Source organism: Neophocaena asiaeorientalis, unplaced genomic scaffold, assembly GCF_003031525.2.
Source record: "Neophocaena asiaeorientalis asiaeorientalis breed wild unplaced genomic scaffold, Neophocaena_asiaeorientalis_V1.1 scaffold648, whole genome shotgun sequence".
Classification (NCBI taxonomy): Eukaryota; Metazoa; Chordata; class Mammalia; order Artiodactyla; family Phocoenidae; genus Neophocaena; species Neophocaena asiaeorientalis.
In genome coordinates this window covers 4,303,339-4,331,308 of record NW_020172781.1, presented here as the reverse complement: position 1 = coordinate 4,331,308, position 27,970 = coordinate 4,303,339, and the positions used below count along the sequence as shown (strand labels likewise).

At 49.9% G+C, this 27,970-nt stretch overlaps 2 protein-coding genes across 4 annotated transcripts in view; one reads left to right on the top strand and one right to left on the bottom strand.

The window, feature by feature from the left end:
* Positions 1-27,970, top strand: part of FAM222A (family with sequence similarity 222 member A) — a 56,408-nt gene that overhangs the window by 17,114 nt on the left and 11,324 nt on the right. Inside the window, exon 2 of the mRNA XM_024741490.1 lies at positions 11,567-11,698. Coding sequence (XP_024597258.1) covers positions 11,617-11,698 — 82 coding nt within the window. The 5' untranslated portion in view covers positions 11,567-11,616. The remainder of the gene's footprint in view (positions 1-11,566; positions 11,699-27,970) is intronic.
* The window catches only part of TRPV4 (transient receptor potential cation channel subfamily V member 4), a 75,793-nt gene continuing 57,645 nt past the window's right edge, over positions 9,823-27,970 (bottom strand). For 2 of the 3 annotated variants that reach the window (XM_024741486.1, XM_024741488.1), the window contains 2 exons: positions 19,180-19,294; positions 13,660-14,064 (listed from right to left, as the gene is read on the bottom strand). In XM_024741486.1, the coding sequence (XP_024597254.1) occupies positions 14,056-14,064; positions 19,180-19,294 (124 nt within the window). In that variant the 3' untranslated portion in view covers positions 13,660-14,055. Of the gene's footprint in view, positions 9,892-13,659; positions 14,065-19,179; positions 19,295-27,970 lie in introns of those variants that run through there. The other variant, XM_024741485.1, reaches the window with a different exon arrangement.

Here is a 27,970-nt window from a genome sequence, read left to right as displayed (position 1 = left end):
TGTGCAGTGAAACAAGGAGGGGAGAGACCCCAGGGGCCAGGGCAGATGACCGGAGAGGAGAGCTGTGAGCCCCGGGCATGCAGGGAGTGTTCGGGAAAGAAAGGCCCCAGTGTATCCTCTGTTCAGTGCGGATTTATCGAGCATCTGCTTTGTGCCTGGCCTCAGAGCGGGAAGGCTAGAGCTGGGTCTGTGAGGCCCCAGGCTCGGCTGCCTCCCGGCTGTGCACCCCTGGGCAAGCCAGGCAGTCTCTCTGGACCCAGCCTCCTCCCAGGGGGCTGTGGAGAGGGTCAAGGTGAGACGACATTCAGTACGAGGTGGTTGAGAGCCAGGGAGTTCCACCCTCAGAGGTTCAAACCCCTGCCCTGCCCGCCCCTTGGGGGTAGGTGGGAGCCGCTTCGGTGGCTGTGTGTGGAGGGGGCATGGCCCCTGGCTCTGAGAGCAGAAGCTGGGGGCCGGTGGGGTACAAGAAGTAGGGAGAAAGTTCTTTTTCCTCCCCTATGACAAAAGTAATATTTCTCTTTTAGTGTTTGGAAATGACAAGTCTGATCAAGAAAAATTTGGCCATCAACCAGCTGCCCAGAGGTGGGGACTTGGTCTCACACTGGGGCCATCCTTCCAAGGTGTAGGGCACTTGGGGAGGGTCTGGTATGGCGTGGCATGAACGACCGTCCTGGTCAATCAGACCTCGCGTGCGTCGGTGCGGGGACACGGCCAAGTCTCGCCTGGGCCCCGCACCGATCGGCACGTTCCGGCCTGGGCTTCTGGAGCCACCTGCCCGCTCGCCTGCCCACCCGGCAGCCCATTGTCTGGCGTGTAGGGGCCGGAGCAGACGTTGTTCTGCACACATCTGATCCCGTCTTTTCCACATCAGATCATTTGTAACCGTCACCAGGCGATCGGCCCCGTCGCTGATTCAATCTCGGCTTTGTGCTGTCACAGCCGTTTTTCTGCGCCGGGCTGATTTTGAAAGGAGGCCCATCTTCTGGGCCCGCTTTTCAGAAGCGGGGGGAGGGGGGGGGTCTTTATGTGTGCGTGTGTGTGTGTGCACATCCCCCCCACACGTGCGCGCACACACACACAGGCCTCTGCCTCTCGTCACTGAGAGTAGAATTTGGAATGAGGCAGGCAGACGAGGGCCCCAGGCTGCCACCTCCACCCCCTGCCACCTGCTCACCCTGAGTACCTACTGTGTGCCCCAGTGTGCAAACACAGCAGAGTCCGTGCTCCAGTACAGGAGGTAGATGCTAAACCATTCCTCAATAAGATCATTTCAGAGTGGTAATGACAGTGAAGGAACTACGGTGGTGACAGGATAGTGGCCGGGGCCGAGGGTTGCCAGCTTAGACCGAGTGATCAAGGAGGGCCTCTTGGCGGAGGTGACGTTTGAGTTGAGGTGTGAACGAGGGGACGGAGCTGGCACAGAGAGTGCCACCCCATCTGAACCGAGATGTCTTCTACGTGTGAAAGCCACCCCAGATTTCAAAAACTTACTATGGAAAGAAGGTCATAAAATACCGCATTAGTAATTTTTGAATACTGCTTCCATGTTGAAGTACTACTATTCTGGATCTATTGGATTAAATAAAATATATTATTAAACACAATTCCCCGTGTGGGTAGTAGAAAATTTATAATGAAATTATATTTCTATAGGAGAGCACTGGATCTAGAGTATTTAGGTAGAGACAAAACTGTAATTGCAGAAGCCCTGGGGTGAGACCAGGGTTGGCCTGTGAGAGGACCAGGTGCACCAGGGGACAGTGACAGACTGGGCAAGGAGTGAGGACGGGGTACGTGCAGGGCCACAGAAGACATTGTTCGAAATGCCTTGGAGGCCAGCGGGGGAGTTTTGAGTGGGGAAGGCAGTGAGTTCCATATAGGAAAGCTCAGCCTGGCCCCTGCAGGGTGGAGTGTGGAGTGAAGGGGCCCGAGTGGAGGCCTGCAGGTGATGGGGCGCATGGTGGCATCAGGGGCCTGTTGTAGAAGAGTGGTCCACAGGACCTGCTGGAAGCTGGGCTAGACCCGATATGCTTCCATCTGTCTGTCTCTCCACTCCTGGATTTTGATGCCTTCCCCTCCTCCTGTCTCTCTCCCCGCCCACCTCTACCCTCGTTGGCCGCTGTCTCCCTGTCAAGTCAGTGAATGTACAAGCACCCCGGCTTTGTGTCCAGGTGGTCAGTGGTTGAAATCCCTTCCGAAAAGTTATTTTTAAGAAAACAGAAATGGTATATTTACCATAGAAAAATTATAAATGCAGAGAAGCACAAAGAGGAAAAATCAAACTCCCCAGAGGTAGGGGAGGCTCTGGCCCAGCTGGGGTTTGAACCCAGGTGGTCTGGCCCCTGCGCCCCAGCACTAAAATCATGGCGCCCTGTGGCCAGATGACACAGAGGGAGCTCCCCTACCAGAGAAGGGCTTAGGGACACTGCATCCCCAGCCTCGCTCATAGCAAGGGCAGAATGGGGAGACCTGGCCCACACAGAAGTGGTGTTTGCCTCTCAGGGGTTAATACTTTTATGCTTGTGCTCTTATTGGTCCCAAGTGCCCTGCCCTGTTCCCCCACCCCTGCCTGGAAGGCTCTACTGATTTCTGCCCCAGCCTGACCCCCAGAAGCATCTGTTGATCCTTGATTTAAAGACTAGCCCTCACCGGCCGCCCCCACCGAGGCTTTTCTCTCCTAAGCACTCCTGGCCGTTCCTGCCAGGGCCCAATCTTCCATCGTTCTTCCCCTGCCCCCAGGGTCTAAACCTCATGCCCGTCTGGCCCAGGCTCACCTCTTCCAGCCCCTCCCCCTCCTGAGGCCTCCGTTTCCTCACGGGTACACACACCACGGTAATCATCTCTCTCCTTCTCCCAGGCCTGGGGTGGGTTAAATGAGGTGATGTCTGTAAAGTGCTGAGCCCATGGGGAACACTAAAAATAAAAACGAGCTCCTATTATTGCTCTGAGTATTAGATTTTCTCCTTCTCCGTTGCTGGGTTAACCCTGAACTGTGGATGTAGGGACCTGGATAGGCGGGGAGGATGGCTGGGCGCATCCAGCCCTTCCTGGCTCTACAGTGGACCTTACCTATGCCCTTTGCACACAATGTTTCTTCTTCCAGACCTCTTATCCCTAGAGTTATCGGGTAACGTGTTGCTCCTCTTGGAAGGGTCCATGCCCTCCTCCAAAAATACTGGGCTGGGCCTTTCTGCTGGGTTTCCCCCCCGGCCCCCACTGTAGTAGCATCACAGCGCTGATGACGTTTGGTATTGATTACGGCTTCACCGCACGCCCCACTCCCCACCCCCACCCCACCCCTTTGCTGGAAGGTGACTGCCACTTTGTCATTGAAGAGCCAAGGTCAGAACTAGGAGAGGAACAAATGACTTGTAGGATGGGACCCCGCCCCAGACTTCCCCCCTTGGGAGCTGGCTCTCAGAGAAGAAGGCTGTCAGGGAAACTGGCCAGGGGGTTCTGAGACTTGGGGGCTTTGCTCTCCAGCCAGGGCTTCCCGAAGGTTCATTTTCATGCGAATGAGCCCCGCATTCACTCCCTAGGTACTGTGGTGGGGGCCTCTGGGATAGAGCCAGCCAGGTCTGCTGCTGGTGGCAGTGACTGCCCATCTCACCCCATCACTGATGGGGTGGCTTTTGAGCCTTTGTGAGCCCCCCACCTACCCATGCACCCAGCACCTGCTCTTAGCCTCTCCTTGCTGCTGTCCCCTCTGTCCTGGTGACCCTGCCAGGCCAGGATAGGATGCTCTCGGTCTTCTCCAGCAACGCAGAGCTGCTTCAGGTTCTCCATACTCACTGATTTCTTTCAGGTCTCCAAAAGCTTGTCTGTGTAGCGCTCTGCTTGGGACCCGCTCCCCCTTGCCTTGTTCGCTTGGCTGTTTCCTACTTACCTGTTGATAATAATCATAAATGATACTAGTAATGGCTACCACTTAGGGAGTTACTACTGTGACCCTAGCACTTTATTCGTACTAAGCTGTGGTAAGGAATTAACTCCTTTTTCAGACGAGGAAACTGAGGCTCAGAGAGATGGAGGCATTTGCCCAAGGCCAGACTTAATGGATAAAGCTGAGATTTAGTTAAGAGACAAAGCTCAGGCATCTGGCTCTGAAGCCTGGGACACAATACTGTCACCCTCTTTATGAGGCAGTGGGGCTGTCCCTTTGTCTTGACAGCCCCCAAGCTAGGTAGGGTGGCTCCATCAAGGGTACACTTGTCACCCTGCCTTGTAATTGCCCCTCTGACGCACAGACCCCTCTCCTGGCATCTGCCTCAGCATCTAGCACAGGACCTGGCACATAGTAGGTGCTTAATTTGTCACGTGGTCACCTCTGTAGGTTGGAGTGCTGCCCAGGGCAGATCACGTCAAGGTAGTTCCCATGGCGACCGACAGCTAGGCTCCCAGGCTCCGCCCCGCCCCTTTTTCCAGGGTGCCGGTGCTGGGAGCTGGCCATGGTGCTGAACGGCCTGGGGACCGCCGCCTACCCCAGCCCGCAGCCCTGTGTCCCAGTCGAATACGTCCTGAGCCCCGCCTTGCCCTAGCTCCCTGGGCCAGCCTCTCGCTCATCCTCCCTTCATGAGAGGGTTTCCTGAGGGCCTGTTGTTCACAAGCACTGGTCATGGCACCGTGAACCCATGGAGAAGGGATCGGGGAGAGCCGCTCGGGGCACTCCAGTTACTCATCACACATTTATCGGGCATCTCGTGTGTCTCCAAGAAGCCTTTGAGGAACCTGGGCTTCAGGTGAATGCTGAGTAGAATTTCAAGGGCTTCATGCAGAAGGGGCTGCATGGGCAAAGGCCTGCAAGTGTGCAGGTGAGAGGCATGTCTTCAGGGATGCCTGCCTCTGGACTCTGCTGCCCGCCATCCAGAACTCGTGGCTGGTGGTTCACTCTTTGGCCTCCCCTGCAGCCCAGAGCCACCAGCATCTGTGGCTCCAGTGGTCTGCCCAGGGTAGGGCCCAGACAAGGTGCTAGAAACTATGAGTGAGGATTAAACGGAGGGGTGCTGTCCCCCAGGCAGGAGGCTGGCATCTCTGTCCTAGGAACAGAGGGAGCCAGGTTTTGCTCAGTGGCCAGATTCGCATTTTAGAGAGACCTCCGGACTCTGGGGGTGGGGATCGATGCAGTGGTAATACTTGGCAGTAGATGAGGCCTCCTCTGGAAGGGGCCAGTGCCCTCCCCCTCCCCCAACCTTAAAAAAAAGAAAGTGAAACTCCCCTTTCTGGTGCTGCAGCCCAAATGGCAGTGGGAAATAATCACTCTTCACAGGCCCCTTTATCCACAGCCAAGCCCTGCGCCAGTTTAATCAGCAGTGCCAGTGTGACTTGGAGATTCCTGGGCTTGAGAGATCAGGCGAGGGGTTAAAGAAAATTACCCTGCCTCCTCCATGCTAATGCAATCTCTAACCAGATCTGCCTAGCTGCAGCTCAAATTGCTTTTTAGATTAACATTTAATTATTAACAGGGTCCCCTGGAAGGCCTCGGGCTCGGGCTTGGAACAGGAATGGGGGAGGGAGCGGCAGGAGGGGGTGGGGGAGGGCTTCTACTCTGGCTGCCTTGTGGAGAGAGTTGGGGCGGGTTGGATGGGGAAGGGGTAGGGGAGAGTGGGGTCAGGAAGGGAGTGAGAAAGGAGACAGCAGGGAGGAAGAAGGGAAGCGTCAGGATAGGAAGGCAGATGGAGTGAGCGACAGCCATAGAGACAGGAGTGAAGGACAGACAGTGGATCCACCCATCGTGGGGGAAGGGTTGTGCACCCAGGTTCCCTATGGTACTCTCGGGCAAGGGCCCCTCCACCCTTCTCTCCTGGCCAAGGGCAGGCAAACCCTGCCCCTTGTGGTTTAGGGGGCCCTGAGCTTTCTGAGGCATTGTGCTGGCCTGGTGGTGGGGACCCATCCAGAGAAGAGAGCCGGTACTCAGGGCCACACAGCCAGGGTCCGACCCAGCTCTTCCAGGCTCTCAATCCAATGCTCATTCCCCTCCCCAGGCCCTCGGCCTTCTGCCTCTACTTCAAATTCTTCCCTGCATTTGGGGGCAGGCTCTGGGGCCAGGACAGGGTGGAGGAGAGCAAGGCTTCAAGTGCAGCCCTGGGGGTGGAGGTGAGAACTGGGGGGCGGGGGGGGGGAAACTCCTGCCCCCCCCCCGTGAAGGTTGTGAGGCCCTGGGAATAGCACGCTTCTCCTTCGCCTGTTTTTAGGGAACTCAGAGTCCCGGCTGTCCACTCAGCACTTAACATGCTGGGTTTTACCAGCTTCCTGACTCAACATTCCAAATCCCTCAAGAACAGACTACATCTAGAACCCACCCTATGTGGACTCAGCCCTGTGTCTTGCACACAGGTAGTGCACTGGATTGTGTTTGAAAACCACATGGTAACATCCCCTCAAAGGCCCTCCTACGATCGGCTGGGCCACTGCCCGTCAGGTTTCAGCAAGGGAAACTGAGACTCAGAGAAGGGCTGTCGCTTCCTAAAGGTCACTTAGCCAATCAGAACCCTGGTGCTTGCCCCCTGCCCGGCAGGTGCGACCCTAAGGCCTCTGGGGCTGGCCCTCTACTGTGAACCTCTAGTCCCGTTGGACGCTGGGAAGGCCTCACATGACCTTCTCCTCCAAGCCGCAGCGGGTCTTTGGCCTTGAGTGGAGCCACAGAGGCCAGAGTAGGGAGCTCCAGGGAGGAGGGAAGGACGGGGGCTGGCAGCGGCACCGCTCATGGCCTTCACAGGGTCACAGCCTCCTCCTGCTGTGGAGCCCAAGTATGTCCCTGCATTCCACGTGCTCCAGGGCCAGCCCAGTCTGGTGAGGGGCAGACTGCTGACCTACAGGATACATGGGGGAAAGTCCTGCCCACCTGCCACTTCAGAGCAATATCGGAGGCCGGAGGGAGAGGCCAGGGAAGTCCACTTTGAACAGGCTGGCCTTGGGAGTAGGCAGTCACTTCCGGTTGGATATTCTGTTTTGGCAGGATGTTCTCACCGATTTCCATACTCCCAGCGTATGGCACGGGGCTGGCCCCCAAAAGATGCTCAGGGAGTGTTTGCTGCCTGAATGAATGAGTGAGTGAATGAATGGCTGGGTAAATGACAGCTGCCTCGAAACAGTTCCCTCCTGGAGGCAGGGCCTTGCTTTAGCCACCTCTGTACTGTTCTGCAGGCCTCTCGCGTTGTCCTCCATGAATGTTTATGGGATGAGTAGGTGGATTCCTGAGAGTCCCTCTTCCTCCTCTCCCTCCTCTCATCTCCCTCTCTGTGACCCCAGCCCCTCCCGGAGTAGAACCAAAGATTTGGGCACCTGGGAGAAGCAGGACTTTACTTCTGGAGCCAGGGCTGGAGGCCATACAGTGTGGAGCCGTGTTGACACCCTCAGGCTCTGCCATCCAAAAGCTGTGTGACCTTGGGCAGATTACTTCTGCTCTCTGTGACCATTTCCTAATCTGTGAAATGGGGCTAAAAACAGAACCCACCACAGCAGCTGCTAGGAGGATGCTGTGAGATACAACAGACAGGATGCACACGGGGCGTGGCACAGAGGAAGCATTCAATCAATGTGCACCGCTGCTATTAACAGTAACATGCGTATTGTAATTGTCAAGCTCCCTGTTCCCACTGGCAGCGTGGGGGGTGGCTCCCCAACACCCTCTGCAGCCGGACAGGCTGGGAGAGATGACAAAAGGCGGGCAGGGCCAAAGGCCCCAATTCCCTGTTCTTTTAATAAAAATAAAGACAGCCTTTAGACATCCTTCTGCTATGCATTGTTCTGCCAAGGCGAGCAGCACAGACTCAGTTCCTCCTCGGACTTGGAAAGTTCCTTCCTTTCTTTCCCCTCCCCTGTCACATTTTCTTTATCTAAAGCCTCAGCTATGAAAGGGCATATCGACAGCTGGGGGCGTTATCTGGTGGAGGGGACCTTTTCCTAGGGGTGCTTCCGAGATAAGGCGTCTTATCAGCCCCCACGTAGGGACAGTGCCGAAGCATTCTAATCGTTGAGGCTTGCGACATTTCCCCCCTCCCCCCCTTTTTTATTATTAAAGTCACAAAAGACCTTGGGCTTATAAACAGCCCGATTAACTGATAGGGTTTCAGAATGAGCAGCGCTCCCAGGATGGTCCCTGGCTGGGGGAGTAATGAGCTGGGGCGGGGGCTCTGAGGGGCCGGCTTTCTGCAGATGGGATGATGCCAAACAGGGGGGCTGGGGGGTGGGTCATGGGAAGATCATGAGTGTTTTAGGCACCTGCTCCAGTCCTGTCTCCAAGCTTGCTGTGTGACCTTGTGCAGGACGCTTGGCTTCTCTGGGCCTCCATCACTTCATCTGACAATAACTGATTCATTAATTTAGCCATTCATTCAACACCTATTTATAAAGTGATTACTCTTTGCCAGGCATTGGGGAGAAAGAGACAAATAAGACATGGTCCTTGCCCCTGAGAAACTCACAGTCCAGTGGAGAAAGACAGACATGAAAATTGGCAATTACAACTCTGTGTGATTAGGGCTGTGAGGGGGGATGCCCAGAGGAGGGGAGCCAGAGTCTGAGTTAAAATGGATCAGGTGGCGGTGCTGTAGGCAGAGGGACCAGCACAGGCAAAGGTTTGGAGGTGGGAGGCTGCCAGGCTGGAGGGAGCTCTAGGAGGGAGCTAGGAGAGATGAGGGTGGGAGGCGGGGAGGACAGGTCATAGCGGCCTTGAGGGCCAGGTAAAGGAGGTTAGGCTCTACTCTGGGACCAGAGAGAATGTTTATGGCCAAAAACAGGGCTCTGTTTTGTCTTGTTTGTAGATGAAGTGGATGATACCGAACTGGTCCCTGCCCACGTCCCACGCTGGAGCCGCCCACCTGCCCCAGCAGCAGGCACAGGCTCCTGGGAGAATGGGCAGTGGGTTGGGGGGATTGGGGGTGTAGAGAGAGAAATTGCTCCTCTCCAAGTGAAGACAGCCTCTTAGGCTGCTGGTCCTCCAGTGGTGAGGGATGAAATGATCCAGGTGGCTGCACCAGAAAAGCTGAGCTGAGGCCTTCACGTGGATACCGTCTCCTCTGGGGAATCCTCTGTGGTCCCCTGGGCTGGGCCACGTGGCCGCTCAGCTCCCAGAGCTGCCCGGTCGTCCACCATCCGAGCACTCGGAAACCAGAGCCCTGCTGGGAGGGCAGCTGATGGGGTCTTGAGAGGGGCCAATTAGCACTGCAGTCCCAGCCTGCCCTTTTCAGCTGAAAAGCATGCTGGGGTGCATGGCCCCTGGGGAGGGGGGGCGCTGGAGAGGGGCTGGGCCTCTGGGCCCCCAGCACCTGGTGAAAGGCCAGAGGTGGGGAGGACCTCCCTAAGTGGGGCTGGGCTTGGCCAGGACCCTGGAGAAGAATGACCTGGGAAGGATCATGGAAGTGCTATTACAAGGCCAGAGAGGGGCAGTAGCTCCCCTGGGGTCACACAGCAGGCACTGGGGCAGGGGAGGTTCCAGGCTTCCAGCCCAGGTTTCCTCGGTGTGCCAGGTGGCTGGCCTCCCTCCTTCCTGGCCCAGCGCTGCCCCAGCCTGTGGGGAGCAGTGTAGCCCAGTGGAGAGGGGGCAGGTTCACCCAGTCACTGTCTGCTGGGTGGCCCCGGGGAGGGTGCTGCCTCCCTCTGGCCTGGGTTTCCCCATCTGTGGAGGGAGAGGGCTTGCTTGGGCCCTGCAGCTGGCTGGCCTTTTCCAGCTATCCCCTTTGTCCCCTAACCCCCTGCATCAGAGCAGCAAGAAGTGGCTGCTGCTCTGGGCTGGAGTAGGGGCGAGGGGCCGGGCTGCCAGGGTCACCACAGGCCTCTTACCTTCCAGGTGGGCACATGATTGTGCGTGTCCGCGCACTTCCCGCGTGTGCTGAGAGGTGCCAGAGGAGCGTGTCATTCGGGGTGGGCGAGGGTATGACGGGGTGTGCCCACCTGCAGGAAAACGTATGCAGCGAGCATGTCCGGGGTGCATGTCCACGTGTCCCCAGGTGTCCAGGAGGGCCGGCTGCCCCCATGTGTACGGGTGTGCCCCAAAGGGCCCCAGCATGGCCCGCTCCCGCTGTCCGCGTCCCCAGAGAGCGGCGCCTCGTTCCCGCAGTCAAGGGCTTTCATCCCTGCAATAGCCCTACTTCATTCCCTTTTTAAACTGTATAATTTCTGCCTGATTGTAATGGCATATTTTAAAATTACCAGAAATCAAAGCCAGGAAGTGGATACCAGATCTTTCATTGCATCGCTGCATTAAGGCTGGCGACTGGGCGCGTGGCGCATGAGAACCACCGACCCTCCCCCATCCACCCCCACTTTCTCTCTCTCTTTTTTTTTTTCTGAGACAGTAATAGGAGAAAATTGGTTTTGAAACTGAATAAAAGTCCCTTTCAGAGTAAATCATTTCTTTCAGGCTACCTTTGCTGAAAGTAAAATAGAGCATAATGAAAGGTGGGTACGTGATTGTCTTTCATTTACCGGGAGTCCAGGACAGACAGGAGGCTGCACCCGTCTCGGGGAAATACAAGATTGGAATAATTGCGCCGTAACAAGGAGCTTGTTGTGAAATTAGTATCTTAAGAAAGTAGTGAAAAAAGGCTTTTCCTCATGAATACTTCATTATTAGAAGAAAGCGGCAGAATTTAGGGCTCCAGACACCTGTTTAGTGTTAAATAACTTCTCTTTCTTCCCCTTCAACACACCCTCCCCTCCACTTGCTTCTTTTTTCAACCCAGCCCAGCTTGGTGGCTCAGGCCTTGGCAGTGGCGGTGGTGTGGGAGCAGGACAGGGTGGGCGTGGGGCGCCCAGGCTGGGTGGACATCAGTAGTGTCCAGGGTTGAGCCCGCCTTCTCCTTACCCTGACCCTGGCAGGAGACCTCCCACCCTCTCCCCATCCATCCAGGGCAGGCTGTGTCACCCTGCCCCTCGGGGGCTCCGGGTTCTCGGAAAAGTGGGTTCTGTGAAGATAAAGATGCTCGTTTCTGTGTGAATCTGGGTGAGTGAGCACAGGTGGACCTGTGTGGAGCCACATCTGAGCTGCTGCCCATGGGGGACCTCGCCCCAGCCTGGCTGAGCTGCCCTGGGTGGCCCTGCCCTTTCCTCTCGGAGTAGGGAACTCGGTCAGGGGGCCCTGATGGCCCTCGGGGCCTGGGCTCAGGGCTCAGCACAGGTCACCTCTGATTCTCCCGGGGACACCATCCCGGGCATCTCCCCTCCAGGGGCGCTGTGAGAAGTCTCCAGGCCGGGGATGAGGGCAGACCATCACCTGAATAAGTGGCGACACCCATTCGCCCACTGGCTGTTCCCGGGCACCCTTCCATGTTGGTTCCCAAGACGACCAGATGGGGTCTTTGCCCTTGATGAGCTCAAGGCTGAAGGTTGGGGGCGGGGAGGTTGGTACGGATTTGCCGGCAGGCGGTTACAAGAGAGCTGGAGGCCACCACCCTTGGAAGGACGGCTTGCTGGGGGAACACGAAGGGGGAGAGGGTCTGAGCAGGCCTGGGGGCGTCGGGAAGCCCCCTGGAGGAGGTGGCCCACACAGTGAGCAGGGCTGGGCGGGGAGGGGGAAGGTGGGCACAGAGCAGCCCCGGTGACCAGCGCCTCCTCTCCCTCCTCACAGGGCCCCTGCCGCAGAGCGCGTCCCCCCCGCCGCGGGCCCCCAGCTCAGCCATGCTGGCCTGCCTGCAGAGGACCCAGAACGCCCCCGGCCAACACCTGGCCTGCCCGACCAAGAGCCTGGAGCTGCGCAAGTGTGAGTGACACGCCCTCCTTATGGCCCCAGCCCCACCCCTTCCTCTGCCCACCCCGAGTCCACGGGGCTGCCTCTCTCCTGGACACACCAAGCTTTCCCCGCCTCGGGCCCTCGCAGGGCAGCTCCCAGGCGGGGAAAGCCGTCCACGCTCCGGCACATCTGCCCACCACCACCCTGCTTTGGACCGTCCGTGTTCTCCCAGGCCTTTGCCCAGGCTGTGCTGCCTCCCTGGGGTCCCTCCCCACTCCCTTGGTCTGGCTGACTCCCACTGGGTGTGACCTCCTCCCCAGGAGCCTTCTCTGACCAATACCAGCACCATGGCCCCGACCCCAGCACTTCTTCTGTGGCCTGACCGTGTGTCCTGTCTGTCTCCCTCTGCATCAGCAGAGAGGATAACGGGGAAGCAAACACAGCCGGCCCTCGAACAATGTAGGTTTGAACGGTGCAGGTCCACTTATAGGTGGATCTCTTTCGGTAGTGAATAGCACAGTACTACAGGGTCCGTGGTTGGTTGAATCCGCAGATATGGAGGAACCGAGGATACGCGGGGCCAACTGTAAGTTATGCCTGAATTAACCACCACGTTGTTCAGAAGTTCACTGTAGTCCTGAATGGGATCCCAGCTTGCGGCGTGAATTGCTGGGTGATCTTGGGCATGTCTTTTCCCTCTCTGGGCCATTAGGGAGCTGGACTTGGTAACCTCCAAGGGTCTGTCCTCCTTTACCATCCAGGACAGGGCTCCCAAACCCTCTGATCTGATTATTTTAACCACCATAGGTTGTTTGGGGTTTTTTTTTTCCCCCAAGTATTTAGACACATTTAAAAAAGGGGAGATCTGTATAAAAATCTGGATGTAGTGTGTCTTGAACACAAATCAGAGGATCTGGTAACATAAGCCTGTGTTCCTGTCCTGTAGCTATTGGTTAGAATGTAACTATTGCCTCTTTAAAGGGGACACCCATCTCCGGTTCACCACAGTCCCCACCCTTTCCTATTGCCTCTGTCCTATAGTGCAGGAGTGGGTGCCATTTACCATAGTGTTTACGTTGTTGCTGTTTGCTTTTTTAATGTGTATTTTATCTTCAGACATGGTAATATACTCCCGTGATCCAGTATTCAAAAGGAATAAAGGGGTATAGAGATAAAACTCCTCCTCTCCCCGCTGTTGTGTGTCCTCTCAGAAGACGTTTTATGCACATCCCAGCAAATGTGTGTATATACATATTTTATCCACTGTCCTACCCCTCACTTTTTCACTTAGCAGTATATCCTATATGTCAGCTTCTAAAGAGCTTCCTCATTCTTTTGCCATATAGTTTTTCATAGCACGGATGATCCATAATTTATTTGACCAGTCCCCTAAGAAGAACCATACCCAACCTGTTGCCATTACAAGCAATGCAGCAACAAACTCTGTCACTGGGTATGTCACAAAGGTGTGAATAAAACTACAGCATAAATTTCTACAAGAAGAAATACTGGGTCGAAGGTATGTGCTTTTGTAATTTTGATGGATGTGGTTTGACTGACTTATGTATTCATCTTCTTGATCTATTTTTCTCATTGGGTTTTGTCCTTATTAATTTATAGGAGCTCTTTGTATATGATGGAATTAGACTTCTGTCTGTCATATGAGTTGCAGATGTTTCCCCCAAATTGTCATTTGTCTTTGATTCTGCCATGGACGAGTTTTTTGAAGTAGGGCCTTTGGATTTTGTGTCATACTTAGAATGTCCTTTCTCATGCTGAGATTATTTTTAAAAATAAAAAAAAAAAGGTGTCCCCAGGGATTCTTCTAGTTCTTCTCTGGTTTAATTTTTAAAATATACGATCTTTGATTATTTGACAATTTATCTGGTGCAAAGTGTGGGGTATGGATGCAAGTGTATTCAAATATCAGTGCAATACTGTTTTCATTGTTGTAGCATTATAACACATCTAAACATTTTTAATGGCTTTATTGAGATATTATTCACGTACCATACAATCCACCCATTTGAAGTGTACCCGTTCAGTGGTTTTAGTGTATTTACAGAACTTTACATCCATCACCACAGTTCACTTTAGAGCATCTTTATCACCTCAGAAGAAATCCCTTACCCACTCCCTCATCCCCCTGGCTCCTCCCTTCTCTATAGATTCCCCTGTTTTGGACTTTGCTAGGAAGGGACTCATACAGTATGTGGCCTTTTGTGACTGGCTTCTTTCTCTCTGCATAGTGTTTCAAGGTTCATCCATGCTGTAAGCATGTGTATAAAACATTTTAATGTTTGCCGGTGCTTCTTGCTTGTTATTCACCATCCTCTTATGCAGAAATTCCTTGGCTGTTCCATTAGTTTTCTGTCTGGACTGTAGAATCAACTTATCTAGGTAAGAACAAAATCCTGTTTGGGTTTTTACTGGGATTGCATGCAATTTATAAATCAGGAAGAAATGACATTTTTATGATGTCTTTCCCTCCAATAACATGATCTATACCTTTCTGTTTGTTCAGACTTTCTTTTGTGTCCCTCAGGAATGTTTTAGTATTTTCTTCATTTAGATCTTACACATTTTTAAAGTTTCCTTCCTCTGGAAAGTTAATTTTTTTGTTGTTGATAAATTTATTTATTTTTATTTTTGGCTGCCTTGGGTCTTCGTTGCTGCACGTGGGCTCTCTCTAGTTGCGGCGAGCGGGGGCTACTCTTCGTTACGGTACACGGGCTTCCCGTTGCGATGGCTTCTCCCGTTGTGGAGCACGGGCTCTAGGCGCACGAGCTTCAGTAGTTGTGGCACACGGGCTCAGCAGTTGTGGCTCACGGGCTCTAGAGTGCAGGCTCAGTAGTTGTGGCGCACGGGCTTAGTTGCTCCGCGGCATGTGGGATCTTCCTGGACCGGGGCTCGAGCCTGTGTCCCCTACATTGGCAGGCGGATTCTTAACCACTGCACCACCAGGGAAGCCCCTTGCAAGTTTTATACCTTGATTTCTTTGTCTTATTTATTAGTGTTGTCTACTATCCCTGGCACAGTGAAAAATAATAGTGGTGACAGTAGACATTCTTGCTTTGTCTTTGCCCTTGAGAAACTTCTAGGATTTCCTCATTACACAGAATGCTGGTTTAGGGGCAGATATTTTATCAGGTTAAATAAGTGTCCATCTATTCCTATTTTATTGAGAACTTTAAAAATCAAGAATGGAATCTGAACTTTACCAAATGACTTTTCAACGTCTGTGAAACTGATCATATGGGTTTTTTCTTTGTTCTGTTAATATGAATAATGATATAGATTTCTTTATATTGAACCATCCTTGCATTCCTGGTTGGTTCCCACATGGTCACGATAAATATTACATTATAACATACCATAGAATTGGATTTTATATTTTGTTGAGGAGTTCTGCCTCAATTTCATCAGTGAGAATAGTCTTTAGTTTTCTTTTTTTGGAACAGTTTTTGTTGGGTTTTGCTATCAGTGTTACATTTGCTTCATAAAGACAATGGAGGCTTTCCTTCTTCCTCTGTGCTTTATAACGGCTTAAGTAGAAATGGATTATCTGTTCTTTAAAGACTGTTTGATCCTTCATGAAGCAGTCTGGGCTAGTGTATTTATTTGGGAGATGGAGGGCTGGGTAACTCTGAGATAATGTTCTCTATTTCTTCTGTAATGATTGATCTAATTGTTCTTGAATGAGTTTGGTAAATTATGTTTCTCTAGAAAAGTACCCATTTTATCCAGGTTTTTGAATTTATTTGCATGAGGTTGCATAAAATAAATTCTTTTAAGTGATTACTTCACCCTTGTTTCTTATATTGTATATTTTGTGTGTGCTCCCCTCCACATTTTCTTGATTAGGTTAGTTAGCTAATGAGGTTATCTACCCCCCTTTCCCAAAGAACCATCTTTAGGATCCATTTATTAGTAATTACCCTTTTCTGGTTCCTAATTCAATTTATGCATTTATCTTTATTAAAATCTTCCTCCTGCTTTCCTTTTTAAAACATGTCTTGAGAGGCTTAAATCTCTATACTGCTAAACAAGAAAAAAAAGGAAAATTAAGGCTGTGGATTCTCTCAGCACTGCTTTAGCTGTATCCTGTAGGTTCTAGCATGTATTTTTATTATCAGTATTTTCTAGATAACTTTACAACTTTGGCTTTGATTTCTTCTTCTTTGGCTTCAGGCTCATTTGAGTTCCATCTATCCACCCAGGTAGTAGGTGCCTTTGTATTTTGTTATTTCCAGTTCTATTGCATTATAATCAGAGAATGCTATCTATGATTTCTACTTTTTTGGACTTTAGTGAAGTTTTCTTTGTGATATAATCTCCGGTGATTTTTGTGACTTTTTATGGGAATTTGAAAAGATGTGGCTTTGTTTCCGGGATTCAGAGTTTGGTGTTAACCAGTTATATCTACCCTGTTAATTACATTAGTTAGGTCTTGTGTGTCCAAGATGCAATGGAATTTAATGCACAGGTATTAGTACCTTAAATCTCCATAGTGAATTGCATCCTTCTCGGCTGTATTTAATACTTTTTGGCCTGGATTCAATCTTATCTATTAAGATGGTAACTGCCTACTAAGATGCTTTTTTAATTCACATTTTTCTTGAAACCTTTGCCAGTCCTTTTATTTCAACCTTTCTGAATTACTTTGTTTAGATGTGACTCATATAATATAGAGTTGAATTAAGCTTTGTGATCCAATCTGAATGCCTTTTAAAAATTTTTTAATAGAGTTTAGGCCATTTACATTTATTGATACAACAGATGTCTGGTATTAGTTCAGTCATGCTGTGCTTTGTTTTAATTGCTTTGAAAAGTCTTTCCCTGTGTGATCTAAGTTCTCTGCTTTGTGTACCTACTACTCATAGGGAAGGCTAGTGTTCTTGTTCTAGTGGTGTAGCATTAAATAATCCCCTAATTTTTTTATCTCTTTGTAACAGCATCTATTCCATCTACCCTAAAATGAACAAAATGATGAAATTAGTGTATTTCCTTTTTCTCCCTACAGCACTTTCTCAGCGTTCACGTCATCCTTTTAAACCTCTATTAACTGACATCAGCTTTAAATATCTTTTGATCCCAGCTATTAAAAATGAGGACACCTGTGTACTTATACTACTGTTCCCCTCTTTCCCCATCCCCTCTCTTCTTAGTGATACCATTACTTTACTCCTAGGGCTTGTGATGTTAACATCTGGTTACATCACCACACTCCCACAGTTCTATCCATCTCAGTCTCCCAGATAAACAGGGTCCATGCTCATCACCAGTTCTTTTGCTGTATTTTTCCACCATCTGAAGTTGCCCTTTAGTCTACGGCTTAAGGCCTCCTGTGAACAACACTTCTGGAATTCCCGCACATTCAGAATGCTCTGTCGACTTTCTACTTGAATGAGCAAAAAAATAATTCCTGGGTCACTTTGTTTCCTTGAGGATTTTTGTAGACCTTGTTCTGTTCTTTCCTTATGTTGAATGTTGCCATGGAGAAGTTGAAGCCTGAGCCCTCCTCCTTTATATTTCATTTTGATCTTTCCACATCTTTCATGCCATTACTTTACTAGCCTGTGTCTTGAGATTGACCCTTCAGAGTCTGTTTCTCCTGGAACAGTCTGTGCCTTTCGACAGGCGGTTCCAAGGCTTGTATTATTTCACTTTCCTTCTTTTGGGGACTCTAGTTAAGCACAGATTGGCTGTCTTTTGCCCATCTTCCCTATGTGCCCTCTTCTAATTACGCCTTTCTGACTCCCTATTTCCCTTTCATTTTGATCACTTTTCATCCCGCTTTCTATGACTTTTTTTTCTCCCTGTGCTCATTCCATTTCTCCTTTTATAATAAGTTTTTTCCTCCTACTCTTTGCATTTCTGCTTTATGGAAACAGTTGCTTACTACATTGTTTCCTTCACAATGAACTATTTGGCCATAATCTTCATCTCTTCTGTGGCCACATTTTTCCGATGGGAAGTGTTTATTTGCCAGCCATTACTTATACTTTGCCTCTCCTTCCCTTTTCTTGTATATTCTGATTAGGTCCTGTGCTGCTTCAATTCTGATTACTTGCCTCTGGAGGGTATTTCCAGAAAGACAAGGGGGACCGAAGATGTTATATCAACATCCTCAGAACTGAAGGTCCTCTGATGGTGTTCTTTCAGAGTTAGGGGTTTACAGAATACATGTCTGCCTCATCAAAAATAGAACAATGACAGATAATCTGGAAGGGCCTTCGGTTCCAAGGAAAAATGTTTTTCATGCACAGCCCCCTTCCCTCCTTTACATGGCCTCCAGGGAGAACACGTTCTCTTTTATAAAATTAGATACTTCACTGAATAGATTGTCCGTGGCACATAATTCAGAAGGCATGAGAATTTACAGTGAAAAATAACTCTCCTTCCCAGAGGAAACGAGCATTAGCAGTTTCTTAAATACCCTCCTGAAAAATGCATGCACGTAGGAGGGGCAGTAAGTACCTTTTATGTAAACATTTGCACCCCGACATACTTCTCAGCTCCTTGCCTTTTTTCTTACCGATGTGTCTTCGAGATTATTCCTCACCTGACGGAAAGAGTACCCTCGTATTCCATTGTACAGATGAATATAACATTTTAACCATCTCCCTGTTGATGGACATTTAGGTTGTTTCTAGTCTCTTGCTATTCTGAACGGTGCTGTAATGAACATCAACTTCGTACACGTACGTATATCTGTGCAAAAAATTCTTCCGGGATGGGCTTGCTGGCTTAAAGGATCTGTGCATTTTAACCTCTGATTGCCACTGTCCAGGTGCCAGTGTTTCCTGCCTTGCCCTCTGCTGCCAACTGGCTGGAGATAAGGGCTGGGCACAATGACCTGGGCCAGTCCTTCCTTCCTGCTCCAAGGCCGGAACTAGAGAATGTGGAGGGCCACCAAGGATGTCCTGCTTCCCCTGCCCACTCAGACCCTTTGACATCTTTGCACTTATTGGAAAAGACACTGACTCTGCCTGTAACTGAAGAGCACAGGAGAGAGGGTGGCAAGAAGGGAGATAAGCAAATTGAATTGGGTGCCCTGCTGCCTGGTCAAGGCCTGGAAAGACTCCCGGGCATTCAGGCCTAGGCTGACCCTCTTGTCCCTGTGGCCCCCCAGGCAGAACCGAGACAGGAAGGGCTGGCCCTGAGCTTTGTGACCAGACCTCGGGCTATGCTCTTTCTCACTAAGGGAGAAAGGTCTCGACTGGGCCACATGTAGCGTGACCTTGGATGAGTCAGTTGGCCTCCTGGGGCCTGCATTCTCCCTTCTGTAAAGCAAGGGGTCAGATCAGATGGACTTAAGAAGCCATCCAGCTCTGACCATCTGTGATAATAATGTCAAAAATCCGGTGGGGAGAATACGTGGCCTGGTCTGAGCCCCCCTCCCTCTTCCTGTGAAATGGGATCAGAGCTGCCTGATACACTGGGCTGCACGAGGACTGACCTCCACAAGCGCCCAGAACATAGTCAGTGAACCAGAAATGGCTGCTTACCTCTCTAGGACCTGAGGTCAGGCAGGTGGCCGAGCCGGGGGCGTGGGCAGCCACGTGTCCAGGAGCCCAGGTAGCTGGCTGTTGTAGCCTGTTCCAGCTAACCGGAGAAAGTGACCTGGAGAAAAAGAGAGGGAAAAAGATGTGGCGGGAGGCAAAGTCCATCCCCCTTCCCTACCTCAGGCCTAAGATCTTGGGCTACTACTCGCAGCTGGGTAGAGTCCCTGGGTCCCAAACAGGACCCACCCATCCCTGGGACGGAAGCCTGTTCTTCTCAGCTGCTCAGGACCCTGCCCCTAATAAATATCTGACTTTCTCATCATGGTTTTGATACACAAACTTTGAGTCACACGCCGCTAAAAGTATGGGCCAGGCAGAGAGGCACCATGGGGGCTTGGCTAGTGCAGGGGTAGACTCAGGGACCTGTCATCCAGGGAGGGAGGGGCCGTGGCAGCTACCCTAGGAGACTGGTGTGAGCGTCCAACCTCGCTCTGCCGGACCCTGGGCGAGGGATGCAGCCTCAGGCTGGTCCTCTGAAGATGAGGATTGAGTGACTGCCCTGCCCTCTTCCCCAGGAGCCCCCAGGACACAGGCTTTGAGACCAGATGGCCTGGGGGTCAAATCCTGGCTGTGCCCTGAATGGGATGTATGTGTGGTCTTGGGCAAATGACGGACTGGCCCTCTCTAGGCCTTAGTTTCCTCAGCTGTGACGTGGGAATAAGAAGAAAAGGAGAATCCCCAAGGCCTGGCAGCAGACTCAAACCCTTTACCTGCCCCCATCTCCCCCAGAGGGCAGGACCCCTTTCCCCACACCCATACCCACAAAGGGATAAGAGGTTCCCCAGCCCATCCCTCGCATCTTCACAGGTGAAGCTTCTCCCCAACGCCCACCCCTCCTCACCTGACTCCTGCCCAACGCCCCCAACCCCAAAGGCCGGCGCCACTGCCCCTGTGGGCCGTAGCCCCACAAGCATTCCTGCAGGTGCCGCTGCTTCCACTAACACTAATAAAATAAGGAAGAAACAAAGCAATTTAAAATTCCAATAAAATTAAAAACCCACCGCTGGCCGCACCACAGATTCAATTACAGAGCTGTTGCTGAGCACAGCCCCGGGGAAGGAGGGATGGTCCAGGGCCACCCCCGCCTCGGAACCGAGCCCAGGAGAGGAGAGACGCTCAGAGGTGACAGCCAGGACAGGTCCGGATGGAGTTAGCCTCCTTTTACGATTGAATGAATAAAAATAAGCTCTTAGCAAACTAGGACGGCAGGCAACTTCCTTCTTCTATTACGGGAGGATACAGCCACAATCCACCACAAACCAACCCAAGGGTTGATAAAATCAGAGGAGGACAGAGACCCAAATCACTGCCTTCCCACACTGTACAGAAGTCTTGGCCATCTCAGTAAGACAGAGGATAATAACAAGTTTTAAGGATTAGAAAGAAGTCAGACTGTCTGCATAGAAACCTCAAGAGAACAAGAATTCAGCAAGATTTGCAGACAGAACATCAACATACAATACATAAAGTAGATAACCAACAAGGAGCTACTGTACAGCACAGGGAACTATACTCAATATCTTGTAATAACCTATAATAGAAAAGAATCTAAAAGAGAATATATATGTATATATATATATACACACACACGCATAACTGAATCACTTTGCTGTACACCTGAAACTAACACATTGTAAACCAACTACATTTCAACAAAGTTTTTAAAAAATAAAAGTGGAATAATAGAAAAAAAAATTTTTTTAAAAGAATATCAACATACAAATGCAATTTCATTCCTCTACAGCAGAAGTGGGCAAACTTCTTCTGTAAAGAGCCGATATTCGGCCTCGCAGGCCACACAGTGTCTATTGTAACTACTCAGCTCTGCGGCATCGTGGTGCGAAAACTGCCACAGACGCACAGAAATGAGTGTGCATGGCTGGGTTCCAATAAAATTTTATTTACAAAAGCAGGTTGCACACCACATTTGGCCTGCAGATGGTAGTTTGCCAGCTCTGTATCTATAACAAAGAGTTGGAAAATGTGTATTATAAAAAGTTACTATTTCACTTGGGGGTGGGGACAGTTTTACATGTATGGTAACAGGGACTATACAACTCACCCATTAAAAGTATACTAATGAATTCTTTTTAGCATAAATTCACAGTTGTCCAACCATCACCAATTATGAACTTCCAGACCACTTTCTCCTCACCCCCAAAAGAAACCCCATACCCAATAGCAGTCACTGCCCAGCTACCCCTCAGCCCCCTGACAGCCCTAGGCAACCACTAAACTACTTTCTGTCTCTCTAGATTTACCGACTTTGGATATGTCATATAAATGAAATCATGTCATATGTGGCCTTTTATGTATGGCTCTTTTAACTTAATGTTTTCAAGGTTCATGTTGTAGCATGCATCAGTACTTCATCCTTATTAGTGCCGAATAATATTCCATTGTATGGCTATGCCGTGTTTTGTTTATCTACGTATCAACTGATGGACATTTGGGTCAGCTCCACATTTTTGGCAATTATGAATAATGCTATGAACATTTGTATATAATTTTCAGTGTGGGCGTATGTTTGCATTTCTCTTGCGTATGCACCTAGGAGTGGAATTGCTGGGTCACATGGTAATTGTTTGCTTACGTTTTTGAGGACCTGCCAAATTGGTTTCTAACGCAGCTGCGCCATTTGACATTCCCACCAGCAGTGTATGAGGGTTCCAGTGTCTCCACATCTTACCAAAACTTGTCATCTTTTTGATTCCAGCCATCCTAGTGCAGATGAAGTGGTATCACTGTAGTTTTGATTTGCATTTCCCTAATGGCTAAGGACGTTGAGCATCTTTTTATGTGCATATAGGCCTTTGTATATCTTTGAAGAAATGTCTATTCTGCTCTTTTGCCCATTTTTAAATTGGGCTGTCTTTTTATTAAGTTGTAAATGTTCTATATATAATCTAGTTACAAGTTCCTTATCAGATTCATGATTCACAAATATTTTCTCCCATTCTAGGGTTGCCTTTATCACTTTCTTCATGGTGTCCTTTGAAGTACAAAAGGCTTTAACTTTGATGAAGTAAAAATTTCTTTTTTCACTTGTGCTTTTGGTGTTGTATCTAAAAAGGCTTTGCTTAACCCTACATTAAGGAGGAAAATTTACTATGTTTTTGCCTAAGTTTTCTAATTTTAGCTCTTACTTTTAGGTCTGTGATCCATTTTGAGTTAACTTTTGTGTATGGTGTGAAGAAAGGTCCAACTTCATTCTTTCGCCTGTGGATATCTTGTTCCAGCACCATTTGTTGAAGAAACCAATCTTTCCCTATTGAATTGTCTGGCTCCCTCGGCAAAAATCAGTTTACCATAAACGTGAGGGCTTATTTCTGGATTCTCAATTCTTTGGACCTACATGTTTTTCCTTATCCCAGTACCACAGTGTCATGATTACTGTAGCTTTGTAGTGTAGTAAGTCAGGAAATCAGAAATTGTGAATCCTCCAACTTTGTTGTTTCTCAAGATTGTATTGGGTCTTGTGGGTCCCGTGAATTTTAGGATCAGCTTGTGAATTTCTGCAAAGAAGCCATCTGGGATTTTGATAGGGACTGTGTTGGATCTGTACACCAGTTTAGGGAATATTATCATCTTGATATTAAGTCTTCTAATCCATGAATGTCTGATGTCTTTCCATTTATTTAAATCTTCTTTCATTTCTTTGAAAAAAATTTTTTTCAGATTGTAACTTTTGCTCTTTTGTTAAATTTACTTCTAAGTTTTATTTTTTGATGCTCTTGCATATGCAATCATTTTCTTAATTTTGTTTTGGACCATTCATTATGCATGTACAGAAATACAGTTGATTTCTGTATATTGATCCTGCAAACTTGCTGAACTTGTTTATTCTGATAGTTTTTTTAGTGAACTTCATAGGATTTTCTTTTTTTATAAACTTATTTATCTATTTATTTATTTTTGGCTGCATTGGGTCTTCGTTGCGGTGCGCAGGCTTCTCGTTGCAGTGACTTCTCTTGCTGCGGAGCACGGAATGTAGGCGCACGGGCTTCAGTAGTTGTGGCACATGGGCTCAGTAGTTGGCACGTGGGCTCAGTAGTTGTGGCTTGCAGGCTGTAGAGCACAGGCTCAGTAGTTGTGGCGCACAGGCTTAGTTGCTCCGCGGCATGTGGGATCTTCCTTGAAGATCCAGGGCTTGAACCCGTTTCCCCTGCATTGGCAGGCGGATTCTTAACCACTGAGCCATCAGGGAAGCCCTCATACGATTGTCTACGTGCAAGATTATGTCATCTATGAAAAGAGATAGTTTTACTTCTTGCTTTTTATGTGAATGACTTTTATCTTTTTCTTGTCTAATCGCCCTGGTTAGAATCTTTAGTACAATGTTGAACAGAAGTGGCAATCTTATTCCTAATTTTTGAGGGAAAGCATTCGGTCTTTTACCATTAAATGTGACATAATCTGTGGATTTTTCCTAAGTACTCTTTCTCAAGTTGAGGAAGTTCCCGTCTATCCTAGTTTGTTGAATGTTTTATCACGAAGGTACCTTAGGTTACATCAGATGCTTTTTTGCATCCGCTGAGATGACCATGTGGTAGTTGTCCTTTATTCGATCTGTATGGTGTATTACATTAACTGAGTTTTGGATGTTAAGCCAACTTTGTATTCCTGGGATAAGTCCCACTTGGTCATGGTGTATAATGCTTTTTATATATTACTGGATTAAGTTTGCTAGTATTTTGTTGATTTTTGCATGTACAGTCATGGTATCCATGGGAGATTGACTCCAAGACTCCCCCCCGCCCCCCGGCGATGGATACAAAAATCCACAGATGTTCAACTCTCTTATATTGATACATAATGTGGCATAGTATTTGCGTATAATCTATGCATATCCTTTTTTCTTTTTTGGCCGCACTGCGTGGCCTGTGGGATTTTAGTTCCCCAAGCAGGGACTGAACCCCGGCCCTCGGCAGTGAAAGCGTGGGGTTCTAACCACTGGACCACCAGGGAATTCCCCTGCATATACTTTAGATCATCTCTAGATTACTTATACCTAGTACAATGTAAATACTATGTAAATAGTTGTAAATATAATGTAAATGATATGTAGATAGTTGTAAATATGATGTAAATGCTATGAAAATAGTTGCTGGTGCACAGCAAATTCAAGTTTTGCTTTTTGGAATTTTTGGTCCTCGGTTGAATCCATGGGTGCAGAACCTGTGGATACGGAGGACCGAGTACGTATTCATAAGTGATATTAGTCTATAGTTATTTTGTGGTGTCTGTCTGGTTTTGACATTAGGGTAATACTGGTCTCACAGAATTAGTTTGCAAGTGTTCCTTCCTAGTCTCTTTTTTAGAAGAGTTTGTGGAATAATTGGCATTAATTCTTCTTTAAATGTTCTATAGAATTCAACAGTGAAGCCTTCTAGGCCTGGGCTTTTCTTTGTGGGTAAATGTTTTGATCACTAATTTAATATCTTTATTTGTTATAGGTCTATTCAGATTTTCTATTGCTTCTTAAGTCAGTTTTGGTAGTTTGTGTCTGTGTAGGAATTGTCCATTTTATCTAAGTTATGATACTATTACAATTTATTAAGGGACCTAAAATAAATTGATAAAAGAGGTAAATGACCTCTATGGAGAAAAATTTAAGTTTATATAATGACAGTTTTTAAAGACCGGAACAAACTTAGACATATGTCCTGTGCATGGACAGAGATTCAATATGGAAAAAATTCAATCCAATCCCTACATACTGGCCATCCTGTGTATAACTTGAAAACCTGGTGTGGAAGTTGATAAGGAAAGAAAAAAGGGCCAAGAATGGCCAAGGTGCTTTTGACAAAAAAGTATAAGGACCAGGGACTTCTCTGGTGGTCCAGTGGCTAAGAATCTGCCTTCCAATGCGGGGGACGGTCCCTGGTCGGGCAACTAAGATCCCACATGCCGCCGGACAGCTAAGCCCACACACCACAACCACTGAGCCCATGTGCTGCAACGAAAGATCCCGTGTGCCGCAACTAAGACCCAACTCAGCCAAATAAATAATAATTAAAAAAAAAAAAGAAGTATAAGGGCCAGTACTGCCATGGCTTAAGGCTGAAACCGTGGGACTAACAAAGGGAAAGAGGGGACCAGGGGATGGAGCAGAGCATCTAGAAATAGATCCACACACTACCAGCTCCATCTAGGATGAATTGGGTCTTGCAGATCACTGGGGATGAATATGCAGTGCTGGGACAACTGGTTATACATATGGAGTAAATGACATTGGAGCCTTACCCAACACCATACATCAACAGGAATTCTAGGCAGACCAAAAAAACATGGAAAACAGATAGCATTCTTTGAAGAAAGTGACAGAGAACGTCATCCTCAGGAGAGGAAGGATTTGCAAACCGAGAGGGAAAAAAAGCACAAGTGAAAAGACAGGCTGGACCACAATAAAATTTAAAACTCAGCAAAATACACCAAAAAAAAAAGTCAAGATGAGCCCCCAAACTGAGAGAGGATGTCTTCAGCACTTAAAACGGACCCGTATGCAGACTAGAGAGCCAGGATGTGGTGGCACAAAGACAGCAACGGGGAGGGCAGGGAGCCAGTGGTGGGTGGGAGGGGGTGAGACTAAGGATTGGAGACAGAGACTGGAGGGGGGAGGGAAGGGATGGGGGGTCAGACCAGCATGGATGTGGACGGAGACAGACGGGAGTAGGAAAATGGCCCAAAGGAGGGAGAGATGAGCCAGCAGTTCCAAAGGGCAAAGACAGCTGCCACGAAGACAGAGGGACAGGGACTTCCCTGGTGGTCCGGTGGTTAAGACTCCGAGCTTCCACAGCAGGGGGCGCAGGTTCAATCCCTGGTCGGGGAACTAAGATCCCACATGCATCATGGCCAATGCAGCAGGGTGAGACAGGAACACAGGCAAAGCCCAGGGCGGGGGATGGACATTGCTGGGTCCTGGGAGAGAGTGAGGGGTGGGCTCCCAGAGACCGAGCCCAGTCAGGGAGAAGGTCAGGGAAACCGAGGTGCAGGAAAGTCAGGCTGGGGAGGGACTGAAGTACTCCCAGACCTGCCTACGGGGAGGGACACCTTGGCCGCCGCAGGGCTCCAGCTGGGGCTCCAGTGGGGAAGGAGGATGTAGACACGGGTACGTGTGCCTGCGAACACCTGCCAGTCTCTGCATGTACAGGATGTCCCTGAATATCTGGGCACACGTGGCTCACATGTGTGACCCTAGGCATCCGAGCATGTGTGTGAGCTTGGACATGTGTACACACACATGCTTAGAGAATGAGAGGACCCTTTGTGCGGCGCCCAGTGACCACCACTATCTTGTACTGCCTGCTCTGGCACAGAAAGAGCTAGAAGGCAGGCAGCCGGCCTTCTCTGAGCACCACTATGTACCAGGCCTTCTGACACACATCCTCTTGTTTAATCCTTACTCCGTCCCCTTAGGAGAAGTGGTGGCCAGGGAGCTGGGGCCACTCCCCTACCCCCAGCTGGTAGCTGGGGCACCTGGAGTGACACCAGGGCCTGACCTTCAAGGCCCTGGGGCTGCCACCGGGGCAGTGGACTGGAGGCAGGTCAGGGTGGCTGGCTGCCGCCCTTCCCCTCCCTGCCTCCTTCCCAGCAGAGGCCAGAGAACAGCTGCGTCTGCCCGGCCCTACGTCTGCCCCGGCCCAGTGCCTTCCCCTGCCCCCCTCCGGGACAGCCTCATTAGGGATTCTGCTGGTGCCACCAGCCAATTAGTGTCACGTTAATTGAGCATTCAGAAGGCTGCCACCTCCAAGGGCAGAGTGTCGGCAGCAAAGGGGAATGCAGATACGGGCTGTTCCTCCCGGGGGGCTGGGGCCAGGCCCCAGGCCCAGGGACCCCTCCTGTCCTGGACACCCCACCCCAGCCCCGTTTCAACACAGATCATGTCCAGTTCCTGAGCCTTAGGGAGGAGGTGATAGGCAAAATCTGTGACAACATAAGAAGGAAAAAAACCTCACCAAACACCTGCTGTGCTCCGGTGCCCGGCACACCTTTCATTCTCCCACCCCTCCTCTAGGAAAGCTACAGTTATCAATAGCCCCATTTTACGGTCAGAAAGTCTGAGGTCCACCAAGGGAACAGCTTCGCCGGGGGCAGGGCTGGTGGGGACGTCCAGTGCCTCAGCAGGGAGCTGCACTCTGCTGCACAGGGACTGGCGTCTGGCTGGTAGGTGCCTGGGGGCACCTGGGGCTGCCACCGGGGCAGCACAGAGAAGCCCGGACCGCGGGAGCAGGAATCCTGGGCTGGGGTCCTGCCCTGGCCACCCCTCCCACCTCCACCTGCCCCCTGACGGGCAGGTACCACGTGCCTGCCCATACAGAGTATCATGCTGACTCCGGCAACCCCTGATGCGCCCGCCCCTTCAGCCCCTTACAGACGAGAAACTGAGGCTCACGTCCAGCGGCTGCCCCAGGTCACCCCCAGCAAGTGGCTGAGCTGGGCATCAAAAGGCCATGGCCTGCCTCCAGTCGGAATCCGAGCTGCTCACCTCTCCCCAGTCTCACCCCTCCAGCCTCCGGAAGGCAGGGTGCCACCAAGGCCCACTCTCCTGTCTCCCTGTAGCAACATTAAATCCCACTCGAAGGGCTGCTTTTAATTGGCTTAACGTACTTGTTAATAACTGCGTCTATTTAACACACCGTAAAAGGCCCATAACATGAACTTAACGACAGCGACGGCTGGCCTGCACTGCCAGCCAGCCAGGCAGTCTTTCACATTTCCCAACAAGACTTTC